At 42.5% G+C, this 15720-nt stretch overlaps 1 protein-coding gene across 1 annotated transcript in view; it reads left to right on the top strand.

The window, feature by feature from the left end:
* Positions 1–14968, top strand: part of FBXL13 (F-box and leucine rich repeat protein 13) — a 189412-nt gene extending 174444 nt beyond the window's left edge. Inside the window, exons 19-21 of the mRNA XM_006266591.4 lie at positions 331–465; positions 5829–5992; positions 12075–14968. Coding sequence (XP_006266653.2) covers positions 331–465; positions 5829–5992; positions 12075–12252 — 477 coding nt within the window. The 3' untranslated portion in view covers positions 12253–14968. The remainder of the gene's footprint in view (positions 1–330; positions 466–5828; positions 5993–12074) is intronic.
* Positions 14969–15720: the final 752 nt, after the last annotated feature.

Raw genomic sequence — 15720 nt, 5'->3', positions numbered from 1 at the left:
CAGCATTTTTCCTGCATCGGTACATACAGGAAAGTGGAGTGAAAGATCCTACTTGAGATTCAAGGAACACACTTTGTGCTCTATGAGCATCAGACATGAAAAATAGCCACCTTGCACATCTCCTTTGCTATTAGGTGCTTTTGAATACAACTGAATACTTTCACTGATAGTTTGTATTTTAGTCCATGTTTAACATGACAAAAAAGAACAGACCTTGTCCCAGTGCAAGTGCTGAAAACAGATCTGAAAGTCATTTGTAAACCTGTCAGCTTTGAATAAGGTAGAGTACGTATGTGACATGGGACTGATTTGCATGTTTGTAACTTTCAGAAGTTCTGCCAAGGTGTGACAGATCTACAATACTTCAACGTCTCTTACTGCCCTCAACTGACAAATGAAACTGCTAAAGCTCTGGCATTGTACTGCCACAACCTTACGTCCCTCAACTTAGCTGGCTGTCCCAAGGTATGTACAAGAGCTGGGAAAGAGAGTGCCAGGAATGCTGTTACATAAATTAACATAGCGTATCATTCTGAAGTTTCACCTGCTAATGTCTCTATTTTGCAATAGTGTTACAGTTCATATTTCTCAATTAATAATTTTTTACTTGTTTTTTGTAACCATCACCCAAATCAATAACTGTCACTGAGTTTCTGGAAGTTAATCGGGTCAAAACTTTTCAAAAGTGCTAAAATGACTGAAGCAGCTGAACCTCGTAAGGTGTAAGCTCCCATTGCCCAGATTCTTAAAAGTGCTTAGTTGTTGCCAAACTCTGAGTTGCAGTGTCTGACCCCTGGGTGGCCAAGCCCAGTGTCCAGGCTCCTCAGAAAATGCAAGTGAAAAGTTAGGTACCTAAGGAATGGATGTTCAGAAGCTGGCAAGATAGACCTGGGGCAACCTAAGCCAGCTAAAAGTAAAGTACCAAGGAGCAAAGCAGGGGAAGGAGAGGGTCCTGCAGAGCCTAAAGAGTTGAGCTGGTGCACCTGACTGATGGGCTTCTCTTTTCTTAGGATCCTTAGCTGTGAACCCTCCCTCGGAGTTAGGTAAACAGCTGAATTGGCTGACATCTTGTACCTCTTGCTCTGTTCTGATGCCCTTCAACATATTGGTGGCTTGCTTCTGGGCCTCCAGATATGGAGGTAGCTGGTACCAGATATTCTGCAAGTATGACTACAGGACCAAGCTCTGAGCATATCCACCTAGTCTGAAAATCTGTCCATGGGGCATATGGGGCTTCAGCTTAATTTAGGGTTGCCAGCAGCTTGTTTGTTGTGGGGTGGCATCAGCTTTGTAAATACCAACCAGTGGGCACTTAATTCTGTGCCTGAGGAAGTTGAGGCCTGTAGGATTGGGTGACAGGAAAGCAGCAGTTTTGTGGTACCTAAATGATTACATATTAGGTGTCTAAAAAGGGAGATGGGTGCCCAGGCACTTTTAAGAAGATGGAGCCCAGATTCCAGAAGAGATTTATATCTACAAATAGTTTTTTTTTCTGAATGTACGTGCCTTTCCTCAGAAGTGTGATTCATCCAAATCCCACCTACACGTTTATGCACATGAGAAGTCCTAGGCATTTCAGTGCAGATCTATGAATTCTAGCACTTAGGAGAACAGACTTAGTTGCTGGAAAACACCTACTACACATGCTCATCATATTGCCATTTTGAATAAGACAGTTGTGTTGGCATCTGAATCTAGCCTAAGGTTGTTTGCCAATTATCCCTGCCTCTACTCAGAGTATGCCTAATGGAAGAGGAAGAGGTGCCAACTTTTCTCAGTTGGTTATAGGACTGGCCCAGGAAGCGACAGAATTGGGTTCAACACGACCTAGCTAAGGTGGTCTGAATCCATATCTCTCACTTCCCATGGAAATGCCACCAAGCTAATGGGCTGAGCTAAGCCGAGAGTGACTTTGTCATTCCATTGAAGCTGGTCCACTCAGCAGACAAGAGCGCAAGATTTGTTGGGTCAGAAGGACAACAAGCAACAGGAAGCCTGATTCTACACCCTAGGGAGAAGTATACTCCCCCAGGAAGGAAAGAGCAAGGAAGCCATGGGTTCAGGACTTGCTCCCACTATAACTCCAGTAATCATTAATTAATCAATCAATAATTAATACCTTATATTATACTTTACTGTATCTGTTATACACTGCTCCTTTTAAATGAGCCTGTTACTACTGGGTATGAATACTATTAATAGGAATACTTAAGTCATTTTCATAAATTCCATTACCTTCTTATACAGTACATTTGCTCCTATGTTTATACAATTATATCTGCTTGCTTTTAAAGCAAAACAAGTATTTACTGAATTTTTGCAATAGCCATTCCAATGTAAATTAAAAAGGGAATGATACTAAAAAGTTTCATAATGACATAATTTTGCTTCTGCTGAAGTCAGTGCTTGACTTAAGCAGGGGAAGATAAAGGCTAGTATGGAGGAATATTGAAAAACAAAACAACTCATCCTAGACTTTCAGCAATTAAATGCAGCAGCCCCAATTGCAACTCCTCTATCCCACTTTTCTCAGCTGCTTTTAGCCGTTCGATTAACCTTTCAAATAACATTATAAATGGAAGTCTATAGGCAGAAAGATCAGCTCGCACTAGATGAACAGATCTTGTTTCCAATCATACCTCCTCCACTTCTCTCTTTACCTTGTGTTCATGACACAAGAACATATGGATATAAGCTAGCCACAAAAAAAAAAAAAGACTGGAAATTAGAAGTTTTCAAACTATCAGAGCAGTGATAGTCTGGAATAGTCTTTGGAGAGAAGAAGGAACAAAAGCCTGCCCAGTTATTTCTTCCCTTTAAAAAGATTACCCAGAAAATCTGGTCTCTTCACAGTTGAAAGGCCTGGACAAAATGAACAAATTACAGCAAGTTAAAAGGGGCCAAGTTGTGCACCAGTTGTTCTGCAGCCACTGTCATTGTGTGTGCTATCACCCTGCAGTAAGTAAAGTAAGCCACAGTAACTTAGCCTTGTTTCACTCAGGTCAAGCTCCCACAATTTAGCTTCTACTTACTACAGGCTGAGAGTGGGCACATGAGGAATTACTCTGTGTCAGTTGCCCCATGTTAAATCCTCACCTCCTTTAGCTTGCCATAACTCGGTTGTTTATACCTTTGGTCACAATCATCAAGACTGTTACAGAAAAATCCATGCTGGATCTTAATAAGCCCTCAATTGGGTCCAAGCCAGTTTGAAATTCCATAGAGTACTGTTGGATGGATACACCTGAGGCTATTACCACTGATGGGTCTCTCAAATTCTTTAGCAATTGCCAACATGGATACAGAGCTGCCAAGTAAGGAAATTTTCCACTCCAAGATGGTTTAAAAATGGACAAGAAGAGCAAGATCTAATCTGTTCCAAGATATGTTTGGCAGAATCTTGTCCTGCAACCTTAGTCATGTGAAAAAACCTGAACAAACACAAACAGGATAACTTGGGAAATGCAATTTAGGAAATTCACTTTCCAATTAGGGGAAACCTAGACATTTCCATGAAGTTTGAAAAAATGATCAGTGTAATCATACTGACTGAACCTTGTTCTTTTCCTTTGAAAAAAATGGTTATCTTTAGTTCAGCACAGTTGGGTTCCCTGACATTATATTTCCCTGGCAAATATGTGAACATATATTTTTAAACAGATTATGAAAATCTTCCTCCTAACATTGCTCATTCCATCTAAAAATTCAATAATGGTGCTTGCTTATAAGCACAGCTGAGTCTCCTGTGTAATTTGTAAGGCTGTAAAGCTTCATTCAGGGAATACTCATTGAATTGTTTTGTGGAAAGAATTTAATTGTTGTTGGCAACAAACCACACGAGGGAGAAAATGCACTGAGAGCTGAAAATAAATCCCTGGATAAATGAATAAGCCAGCTAAATAATACACTTCAAAAGATGCAAGCCAGTGGAAAGATGACCTGTGCACAGAGTAGGGTTAGTGTTTGTGATCAAACATATTTCCTGGAATTGGGTCTGATCCTCTGTAATTGAGTCCAGCAGGCAAAGTTCTGCTTACTGCTCTCAGAGTGGGAAGAAGTATTTTGTGAACTAAGTGCAGGGCTTGATTGTGGGCCTCTTCCAAAACCCATGAGTAAAACTGGCATCTCCCTAGGTGGAGGACTGGGAGGGTAGAGGTGAAGGATAGTGGACTTGCTGTCCAGCTCTATAAGCCCCTCTGGAGACCAGAAGGAAACAGGATCATGGCCCCATCTCCTCTTTTGGTCCCTTTTAAGCTTCCATGATCCTAGGAACTGTGAAAGAGCTGCTTGAGAGAAGCCTACTTCTTGTTTCCCTCCATGCCATCCTCCATGCCATTAATTGAATGCTAGGGCTGTGCAAAATGACTGTTTCAATTCGGTTTTGGATTCGGCTGTTTTGGATGCCAGTGATTCGTTTCAGTGTTTCAGATCACTCCTGTTTTGTTTCATCTGAATCTCCTCCGAATCTGTTTTGAACGGGCTGCAAGCTTTGCACAGCCCTACCACCCAGCCAAGCAGGGCCTGGTGTTGGGGGCTGCAGGGCCCCAGCGGGGAGCAGGATGGGGCTGTGGGTGGCTCGTCCAGGGGAAGGCCGCTGCCCTCTGTGCAGGTGAGGAGACTCCCACGCAGATCTCTGATCCCTGTTATGCCGGGTCGCGGGGCAGGGAAGCAGCACAGAGCAGCGAGCAAGCCTGCTGGTCTCTGCCGCGCGACCTGGCTCCGCAGGGAGCAGAGATCTGCGCTGGGGTCTCCTCGCCATCGCTGCCCGCCCTTCACAGCCCCACGTCACCAGGGCAGTGTGGGGCAGGCAGCGGCGGTGAGGAGACCCCAGGCATGGATCTCTGCTCCCTGTGGAGCCGAGTCACGTGGCAGGGCAGCAGCTGTTTCCCTGAAAGCCTGGCTCTGTAAATGAAATTTTCCGAAATGTTTCGGATGCCTTGTTTTGTTTCGGAGATGTTTTGGAGCATTCCATTTCAATTCAGATTCAGTGTTTTGGGTGCCAAAACGGCCCAAAACACCTGTGAAACAAAACAGCTGCCAAAATTTCGCATGGTGCTATTGAACGCCCAATAAAGGTTTGTTTTTTTTTTACGTTTGTTAAGTCTCCCATAGACTTTGGGCCCTTTAGACATTCAGATTGAAGTCGGTGAGACTACTCACATGCTTAAATTTGCACATATACTTAGCTCACAGAATCTGGGCATTATATAGTGCCCAAAGAAAATGCCAGTGTGTGATCAGTACCCGCTTAGCCACTGGAATTGTGAAGTGAAGCGAAGTTCCATCTTGGACAAAGGGCACGGTGTACCGTCAACAAAATCAGTCATAGGAGAATACGTGCACATCTGTGATAAAGCCCTGAAATGTGAAAGTGGGTGATGTTAAATCTAAGCTTCTCTTTCCCTTGCACCCCTGTAGTTAGTTACCTATAAAATGAATCGGTCAAACAGTTAACATGGAATAATTTGAGAACAGTGAAGCCCACAGCCTGTGGACTGTACATACACAATTATAGGGTTGAGAATACCAAGCTATTGCAGTCTTCTCATTAGCTGAAATGTCCCTGGATGCTTTAGAATACACTGGAATTATATTTAACTGACACCAACTGTTCTCCCAACATTTAAGGGTGACTTTTATGTATACTTTCTTCAGTCTCCTTTTTCTGATAGTAAGAATTCAACTGTTCCATAAACTTCATTTCCTCTGTGGTACTTTAGTATATAATTTTCTGAAATGATACACTGTAAAAAATTGTGTTGTGGTTTTCTCTGGCATCTCCAGTAATCCTCTAACTTCTGTATTTATTTCTTTTGCTTTATTTCCAGATGACCGACTTGGGTATTCAGTATTTGTCTAAAGTCTGCCATTACCTCCACTTCTTGGACATCTCAGGCTGTATATGTCTTACTGACAAAGTACTGAATTATCTTTGGAAAGGGTGTACACAGCTCCGGATTTTGAAGATGTTGTACTGCCGAAATATTACCAAGTAAGATGTGCTCTGAGGCAAATTTCAGAAGTTGGTGTAAAATTGGAAAGAGTACAAGTATGATGACAAATGTCTTATTAAATATTATTGACAGGAGACAAAATATGGTTTTTAATGCATCTAGTGTTCAAGTGACATATGTCACAGCCTGGCCTGATCCTCCTCCTATAGCAAATAGGATCACAACTGGATCTCACATACTTCGAGCTGGTCAGGTCACTGTTTCTACCAACAGTTCACTGTTTCTAGCTCTGGGTCTGTTCAGATTTGGATCTATATTCCCTATGTCTACCAATCTTTATTTGGAAAGGGAGCTGCTTAGTGCCTTAAACCATAAAGCCAGTTCTTTAGGCTTCCTGATCCAACAGGTGCTTTTAAATTTTCCTCAGAGCATTGTTACAGCTAGGAATGGAAAGTAGGGTGGGCCCTAATGTTAGGTGGATGGGTAAGGACCCAAGGTCTGACATCACAGCAATATGTCCTACTCAGACCCACTCTTGCCATGGTCCTGGCATAGAGACCCATTTGTAGGCACTCAATTAACCTCTTCAAAACCAGTGTGGAAGGCAAGCAAAACATTCAGGTTTATTCAAGGAATGTTTTAATCTTGGTCAATTTAAATGTTGAAAAACTCTGTTTCTGGATAAAATGAGAATTTTCAGAACCAAACTTGCTGTTTCTGTACACTGTCAAAACATGCCATAAACACCAGAAGAAATGTGTTTTAATTTCAAGCTTGCCCCCAGAGCACCAGTAGATCATGCACACTTCATGTTCCTAGAGTTCCTCTGTTATGTATCAACCAGTGACCAGTCTTTTAGACCAGGGGTGGCCAACCTATTGCATGAGTGCCACAGACAATCTCTGCACATGGTACCTGGCAGATCAGGGTGGGTACAGGTAGCACAGCAGCCAATAGGACAGGAAGCAGAAAGCAGAGCAGGAGATCAGGCTGAGAACACAGGGCTGGAGGCATAAAGCAGCAGAGGAGATCAGGAAAGAAGTACAGAGTAGGGAGCAAAAAGCAGAGCAGCATATTGGGCAGAGAAAAGGGATCAGAGTGGCACTTGAGGAAGGCACAGGGCTAATTTGTGGCATGCCTGCCAAAAAGTTTGGCTTCCACTATTCTAGACTTTGCTTAACTGTCAAGGCCAGCCCTATACACAGCCAAGCACGTTTCATGTCACTATGTCACATTCCATTTGTCTTGTAAGATTAAAATAAAAACAAAATGGAGTCACAACAACTTGTAGCTCAATATAACTCCACCAAAAATAGAAGCAAATGAAGAATCCATTCTTTCCAGTACTAGACACTGTTAAAGAATAACACGTGATAGCAGGCTGCAGACTTACTTAAATATTAATATAAAACAGAAACAGTGTATGAAGCAGACATCTCCTGATGCATATGTCCATATTTAGAGATTAAGGAAATGGTAACTAATCCTATCTCTAAACTCTATAAAATACAGCACATAACCTCATGTGGAAGTAAGTGAGGCTGGTACCGAGTGCATTTTCTGCTGGAAGGGAAAGTAGGTTGGTCCCTTGAGTAGTTTCTTCCAAAAGCAGGAAGGTATCAGTTGCAATTCACTTTGGACAGTCTCTGCGATAAACTAAAAAAACTGCAGCTACAGAAAGTTACGGATGGAAAGGAGTCTTGCAGAAGTCACAGTGACACTGGAGGACATTTACAATAAAGTGCAGGACTCCTACTGCATCAAGTTAGCTGAAACACTAAGAATATTGAATACATTTTCTCTCCATGCACTTATTTTCTTGGGGGTGGAAGAGAAAGGAATGTTTCTGCTTCCATTCAAAGACCCCTGCTAAACTGCCTGGTGCTTCCAACCAAAACATTGCTTGATTATGCTCAGTTCTATGCTGGTTTACTCGGCAGCATTTTTAAAAGCAACAGGAGATGTTTCCTCCTTTTGTAGCTGTTACTTGTCTCAAACTTAAGCTCAGCATCTCAGCTCATTAATCCCTGACTAATAAGGAATAAAAGCTTTGGCATTGGGAGGTGATTGCTTTTAACTTTGATAGTTTGATATTGGTTATAAAAGGCATTGCAGTAACTCTTTCCTAAAAGGGAACATTTTATCAATATTTTCTGTGTGCTTAGTACATGTGAATGACAGAAAGGAAAGGCACTGGGACCTGAACAGTGTGGGCTCAGAAATGAAGGCAGCCAAAAGAGACCGTACAAGGGTTTAAGAACTAATCTCCCAAACATTTGCAGCTTAGGAAACAAATAAAATATAGAACAGCAAGCAGTTCTCTTTCTGCCCACTGTACACTGATCTTTTTCAAATTTGACATGTGAAAACTTACCAAAGCACCTGGAGCATCAAGTTTCAGTTCACGGGGCATGTTTACTTGAGCTGGAAGCCATAATAATGATACAACTATTGCTGCTGGCGTGGCCTCAGAAGAGCTGGGATCTTGTCACTTAAGTACTCCTACATAACCTGCCAGGGGTTTGGTGTATGCTTCCCACCTTTGCTGTTAGCTACCAGCTTTCCCCTTCCCTCCTTCCTTCATCTTTTCCAATCTTCTTGCTACAGACAATTCTCCTATCACCATTTTTAAGCTTTTTGCCTGTTTTGCTTTTCTTTTATTAATTAATCCAACTTATCAAATAGCAAATTTAACATTTAAAAATACATTCAGTGCCCTAAAATATACATAAAGACATATCAACAGTGCTCCCTTAACTCAGGACAATGTTCACAGAGGAGTCTTATGTTCCTGTCTTCTCTTCCCTTCAGTCTCTGACAGATGCTTTGTTTTACTTGATGTTAAGCTTTTCTGTTTCTTCCTGTCTATATGCAATATAGTTAATCATTCACCACCTCTTTTTTCTCAGAGCTTTGCAAAATACAGAGTTCCTCATCTTCTACTCAACTCTGCTTTTAAATTTTGTATTCCCGAATTCTTCTTAGTTGTTGGCTCACAGAACTAGTATTTTCTTTCAATATTCAACAACATTTCTCATTATTTTTGGTCTAAAGACAGAAGATTCTTCTTAGCAGATTACAAGAATGCCTACCAAATTTCTCAAATGAGCATCCTTTTCCTTCTTCCCTGGAGGGCATGGACTTGCTAGGACAGCTTTTCTGCTACTGAAACTTCCCAAACTTTTAAAAACCAGTCAGTGATTTTAATGGGGGTAGGGTGGCCTTTCTCTTCCAGGCATTTCAGTTGTAATTCTTGCAGCCAGCAGGAGGTGAGCAAGTAAATCCTTAAGACTCTTACATGTTGCAGAGGTCTCAGGAAGAGAACACTAAGGGTGTGTCCAGATGAGCGCGGTCGTGTGGTACGTGGTGCCACATGCTGCACACATCGGTGTTCTCCACGCTGCAAGGGCACACTGGCCGAGCATGCGCAGTGCCAGGTTTTTCCACAGGGTTTTTTGATCCCTAAAAAAACAATTGTGGGGAAAAAAACCCCAGAGCAATGCATGCTCAGCCAGCACGCACTGCTGAAAAGCAGAGTTGGGCTGGCCGTAGCCACACTCCGCTGCCAGCCAGGCTTTGTTCGGCAGAGTTGCCACAGCTGCAGCCCTGGGAGGCCCCTGGGACTCCAGGTAAGGCTGCTGGGGCCAGCACAGTGCTGGCCCCAGCCTCTCCTTCCCCACCTGGGGCAACTTGCCATGCGCCAAAGCATGCGTGGCATGAGCATTCCCCAGGGACAAGTAGCAGTGGCACAAGGTACACTGCCACTACCTGTCCCCAGGGAACCAAATGTCCACGCACATCTGGACACACCCTAAGAGGTTGTCTGATAGATGGTATCCTGTTATTTCCCTCACATAGATTTCATAGATTTCATAGACATTAGGGCTGGAAGGGACCTCGGAAGATCATTGAGTCCAGCCCCCTGCCCAAGGGGCAGGAAGTCAGCTGGGGTCATAGGATCCCAGCAAGATAAGCATCCAGTTTGCTCCTGAAGGTGTTCAATGAAGGTACTTGAACCACCTCCGATGGCAGGCTGTTCCAGACCTTGGGGGTTCGGACAGTAAAGAAATTCTTCCTTATGTCCAGCCTGAAACGATCTTGTAGTAGTTTGTGACCATTCGACCTCTAACTCTCTAACCTGATCCTGGGACATTCCCACCAGATGTGACAGAATCCTCCAAATCCAGCAATAGCCTGTTACTGGACCATAAATACATTTACTTTTAAAGGGGGGGGAGATAACATTGACACAGGATTTTAAAATTATTTTCTTTTATTATTGTGTAGATGGATGTATGAGGACCATTGTTTCAGATGGTTTCCCATTCTTCAGCACTCATTTCTGAGTCAATAGCTCATTTTGTCATCAATAATGCCTATTCTTCTCTGCTGAGCTTTACATTTCTTTGTGCATATGTTAAAAAGTGTCTCAGTTGCAGATATTGGAAAAATGGGATTTTAACATCTCCTACTGTACACTGTATTTCTTCCAAAGATCAAAATACTTATTCTTTGAATATTCCAGAATTTGTGACACTGATATATTCCCAGGTACTAAAGCTTCCTCATGTGTTACTAAGACTATATTCTTATTATTATATATAGGTACTAAAGGTGACAGGAATGAGCTTAATTTCTTATACATGATATCCCGTTTTCATTTTTCCTGTCTTAAAGGGGTGGTTGTGTACTGAATTTGGCCTGGATGATTTTTTCAACCATGTTATGTTAGAAATTTAGTTTGGAATACCACCACCTCACAGTAAGCACTGGGTAAAGACAAAGCAAACACTGTCCAGCAGTCAGAGTTGGCTGGCTTAGTAAAAACACTCAACTGTTCAGAAGCTTCTTTTCCTTTTCATTCACTGGAGGTCTCCTCCTCTGCTGCTCCTCAAAACCTCCCTCTTATTTTTAATAGTAAGAAGTACCATACATTTGCCTTCTAAGATTATGTGCACTTTGGGACAAGGATTGTGCCTCTGTATATGTTTAGGAAGTGGTTGGCTCAAATTATTAATGTTGTGAAGGTTCTCAAAGTCTTGTCTTGTTCAGGGCCTCCTCTTGAGATTCCCTTTGTCCTGGGAACTTTCACAGTGGCAGGGGGAGCTAGGAGAGAGCTGTGTCTGGAACTGTCCTTGGCACCCTGAACATCAGCTTGAGATGCAATCAAGAGCGATGCAAGTGATCTTTCTTCCCCACTAGGAGCTAAGAACTAGGGGGCCCATGAGCTAGATCCAAGAAAAGACTTAAAGTGCATAAAGCAGGACTTAGGTATGCAAGTCAAATTGTGATCCAAAACCTCACCTCAGCAGGTGAGAAATAGGTTAAATCAATCTGTAAAGTGTAATGTGTGTCTGTACCCTTTAGTGTTAGGTCTCCAGGAACCTGAAGGTCTGCTTTTGGGCAGAAGTGCCTCCAGCCTGCTGGGCTCTTGGTACTAGAATCTATCACATATACAAACCCTATTGGGATAAAGGCACTAGATCTAATTCCTCTCTGTCTCTTTTCTGATGTGCCCAATCCACTAGTTATTCTCAGACTATGCATGACAGATTGGGCTCTGCAGATAAAGTAGCCATTGTGGATAGCCCAGAGTAGCTCCAGTGGGAACCCTAAAGCACCTCACTGGAATCAGGTGGGTGGGTACTTATGTTTACTGGTGCTGGCACATGCCCCCCACCACAGTACAGACAGGCCCTATGCATCTACAGACTACATGTAGTACTTTCAGGATGAGATGGCAGCTAAGCAGTGGTTTTGAGGAGCACAGTTTTGGATGAGGGCACCTAAAGTGACAGGTGCTTATGTCCTTCCTCTGTCTTTCTGTGGCTTTCAATTTGGGACCTCACACTCGCACTTAACTCATCTAGGCATGCCCAACTGAGTGAGTGGGCCACTCCATTTTTATGTTTAATACTGAATGCAATAGTTCCTTTGATTTGAGATTATGTTCTGGATTAAGGCAATTATTGTAACAATCGTTGCTTTTCAAAAGATGCTACATATAAAATAAGATTTTATGTTACTGGATTTATAACAGTTGAAGATCTGACCTTGAGGGTTTTACAGGATTGGGTAGAAACTGTTTATGCAACATGGTTATTTTTAATTTTTTTTCAGACAAGCTGTTCTGAAATACTCAGCCAGGCTAGAGAAGCAAGAATACAGCAATGCTGAACCTCCTTCATGGTTTGGGTATAATAAGCCTAGTACTGTGGTCAAGCCCCAGAAGAAACACACAACAGGACCTGAAAAAGCAAAATTGTGGCCTCGGAATGAAAATGAAGAAGCTGCATAATATCTTTTATATTTTAACCATACTTTTTTTTTTTTTTTTTTTTTTTTTAAGGGAATAGTCATTTAATAAAAGGAGTTCTTTCTAGTTGAACTGGTAAGAGTTAGTGCAAGTCAAGTCTTTGTAGCAGAATAGTTGAGGCCTTCATTTTAGGGCTGTCAACTAAACACTGTTAACAAGCACAATTAATATATTAATTTGTTTTTGCATTAATTTTTTTAACATGTTAATTGCTACTGCTGGGTCCTGTGTACTGGGGGAAAAGTGGCCCATCCCCTTCGCTGCTGCGCGCGCACACACACACACACACACACACACACACACACACACCCCCCCCCCCCCACCAAGCAGTCAGGCAGGGTCCTGGAAGCAGACTTGGCAGTGCAATGCAGGTAAATGTATGGGGAGGGCAGGTGTTGAGGACAATTTAGGGCGGGGAGGGGAGGGGAGGGGGGCAGGTGCCTGCTGGCCCTAGAGGAAGCTATCCAGGCACTGGGTCTATGGTAGGGCAGATTGAAGTGCCCTTTGAGGGTTGTGGGGAGTTCCAGCATTGGAGCTGGTGCCCCATGCTTGCAGGGGCCAGGCAGCCCCAGGTGATGCTGTTGAGGGGAGCAAGGGGCTGTGGGGTCAGGAGTACAGGGCACCAGCAGTGCCAGGGGAGTGTGAGTCAGGGTCAGGAGCGAGGGGCACCAGCAGTGCCAGTGGGTGGGGGTTGGGAATGAGGTGTGCCCCCACCACATGTCCTCGTTTTTGGAAATGAAAATATGCTAACCCTGGTGTTGACCCTTTTCACATACTGTACTTAATCACTAGGCAGAAATTAGCAGTTCTACTCTGTTCTTCTGGCAGTGAGTAAGTAAATAGCAGAAAGATATAATGGAACAAAGCAAAATTTGGGTGTCTTGAATAGGAAGATTATTTATAAAAAAAAAAACTTGCGGACGGTTCTGTGGATAAAAAGACTTATCTATAGCTATTGCAAGGCTGAACTCCAATAGAATTGAAGCACCTCAAGTCTGCAGTACTACCTACGCGCTAAACATGCTTTTGGCGCCATTCCTCTTGCTACAGATAATCCAATGACAGCAAATGAATCCTGCGAGCTGAGACACAGTACACTTACTGAGTTTCAGAATCACCGCAAGCCCATGGATAAAATGAAGTACAACAGCTTAACCAATGCTACTGCAAAATGAACAGCTGTGTACTGCAGACCACTCAACATTGTAAATGACAGAGGGCTGATAGAGGTTATTCAAATTGCATATTTTAATCAGTCAAACCTTGCCCTTCCGAGGAACCAGTGCATCACAAATACATGACCTGTATCACAACAAGAAGGCTACTAATTTGGAGCTGGAGCTGTTGAAAAATGCACAAGATGTTGCTTTGAGTGGTGATCACTGGACATCCTTGAGTAATCACAGTTATCTTGGAGTCATGACACACCTGACTGATGCTGAATGGACACTGCAGTCATTTACTTTAACAGTAACACATATCAGAGACATTATGCTGAAACGCGCAGAGAGTTTCTTGGATGTTACAAAAGAATGGAATATTCAAGAAAAGGTAACAGCAATTAGCACTAACAGTGCACATAATCTGATAGCAGCAGCCAGTCCCTTGCCTTTTGAACACATGATGAGCATCGCTCACAGTCTGCAGTGATCCATCACAGTACTGCTCAGTGCTGGTGGTTTTGAAAATGTGATGGCAAAATGTAGAAAAATTGTGGACCATTTCAAACACAGTCCAGGTTAACAGCGCAGAGCTAAACACACAACAAGCTGCAAATGGGACAGAAACAAGAACCTCTCAGACAAGATATTTCTACCAGACAGAATTCCACATTGAGTGTGGTTCAGCACCTGGTAAGAAATAAAGCTGCTATCACAACCATGTTAGCTCTTCAAAAGCACAATCTATCAGTGCTCCCAGGTAGTGATTCTGGAAAACTGCAAAAGCTAGAAACACTACTTAAGTCCTGCAGGTTTATGACTGAACTCTTTTGAGGAGAACTGTATGTCTCCTCCTCCGTGATTTTACCTGCAGTCTACTATGTATTTCATGTTATTGCAGTCTTGGATGACAATCCAGCATGTGTTGCTCAATTTAAGAACGCTTTCACTGCAGATTTAACAAACTGCAAAGAGGGTAGCAATATGAGATTTCTAAATTAGCTATAGCACTCAACCCAAGGTTTAAGAATCTGAAGTCTGAGAGAGGAACGAGGTGTGGAACATGCTGGCAGAAGTCTTAAAAGAGCAGCACTCTGACATGGAAACTACAGAACCCGAACCACCACGGAAAAATCAGCCTTCTGTTGGTGGCATCTGACTCGGATGATGAAAATGAAGGTGTGCTGGTCCGCACTGCTTTGGATCATTATAAAGCAGAACCTGCAATGCCTCCATGGTGATGACCTCTGCTATGGTGCTTGAAGCATGAAGGGGCTTATGAAAGTTTAGCACATCTAGCACATAAGTACCTTGCAACGCGGGCTACAACAGTGCTGTGCGAATGACTGTTCTTGCTTTCAGGTGACATTGTAAATAAGAAGCATGCAGCATTATCTCCCGAGAACATAAACCAACTTGTTTGTCTAAGTGATTGGCTGAAATCAGCAAGGTTCATTGAAAAATACTATTTCTTTTGTTTACCATTTTTACAGTGCAATTATTTCTAATAAAAATAATAATAAAAAGTGAGGACTGTACAGTTTGTATTCTGTGTTGCAATTGAAATCAATTTATTTGAAAATAGAGAAAAACATCCAAAAACATTTACAACAAATTGGGATTCTATTAGTATTTAGATATGCGATTAATATTGTGATTAATAACAAATGGGTTTTTTATCTCGTGATTAGTTGCGATTAATTTTTTTAATAATTTGACAGCCCTACTTCATTTACAATTACTGCAGAGAAACAGAATTACTAACTTTCACTTCAGGTTAAATTTCAGATGATGATTCAAGCTGCCTTCATTTTTCAGTAGCAAGGAATATGCATGAAGACAGCACTGGATACTGCTCTGGAATGTAAATGGGTCTGGCGTCACCATTATGCTAAATGGGGCCTCAGCCAGCCCCAGTGAAGGGACAAACATCTTGAATTTGCACAGTCCTCAGCACCTTCCAGGATTAGCTCTCATCAAGGACAGTGTTTTGTGACCGTATACACTCTGTGCCATCGATGGAGTAATTAAAGCTCAGGCTCACAAGCTGAAAATCTCTCTCTCCCTGTAATGTTAGCAGTCTGTGATATACATAACAGAATCACAGAGTTGGAAGGTACCTCAGGATCATGTCTTCCAACCCCTGCACAAATGCAAGACGTGTTATTGCTCAGTCAGCACAGACAACTTACAGTGGAGCCAGAAATGGACAGAATTAGAAGAGTTGTAGCTCTCTGTCCACCTTCAGAAAAAAACAAATATTAGAAAGCTAAGAGAAAGTGGTCTGAAA

This window comes from Alligator mississippiensis, chromosome 4 (genome assembly GCF_030867095.1).
Source record: "Alligator mississippiensis isolate rAllMis1 chromosome 4, rAllMis1, whole genome shotgun sequence".
Classification (NCBI taxonomy): domain Eukaryota; kingdom Metazoa; phylum Chordata; order Crocodylia; family Alligatoridae; genus Alligator; species Alligator mississippiensis.
This window is presented reverse-complemented; position numbering and strand designations above follow the sequence as displayed.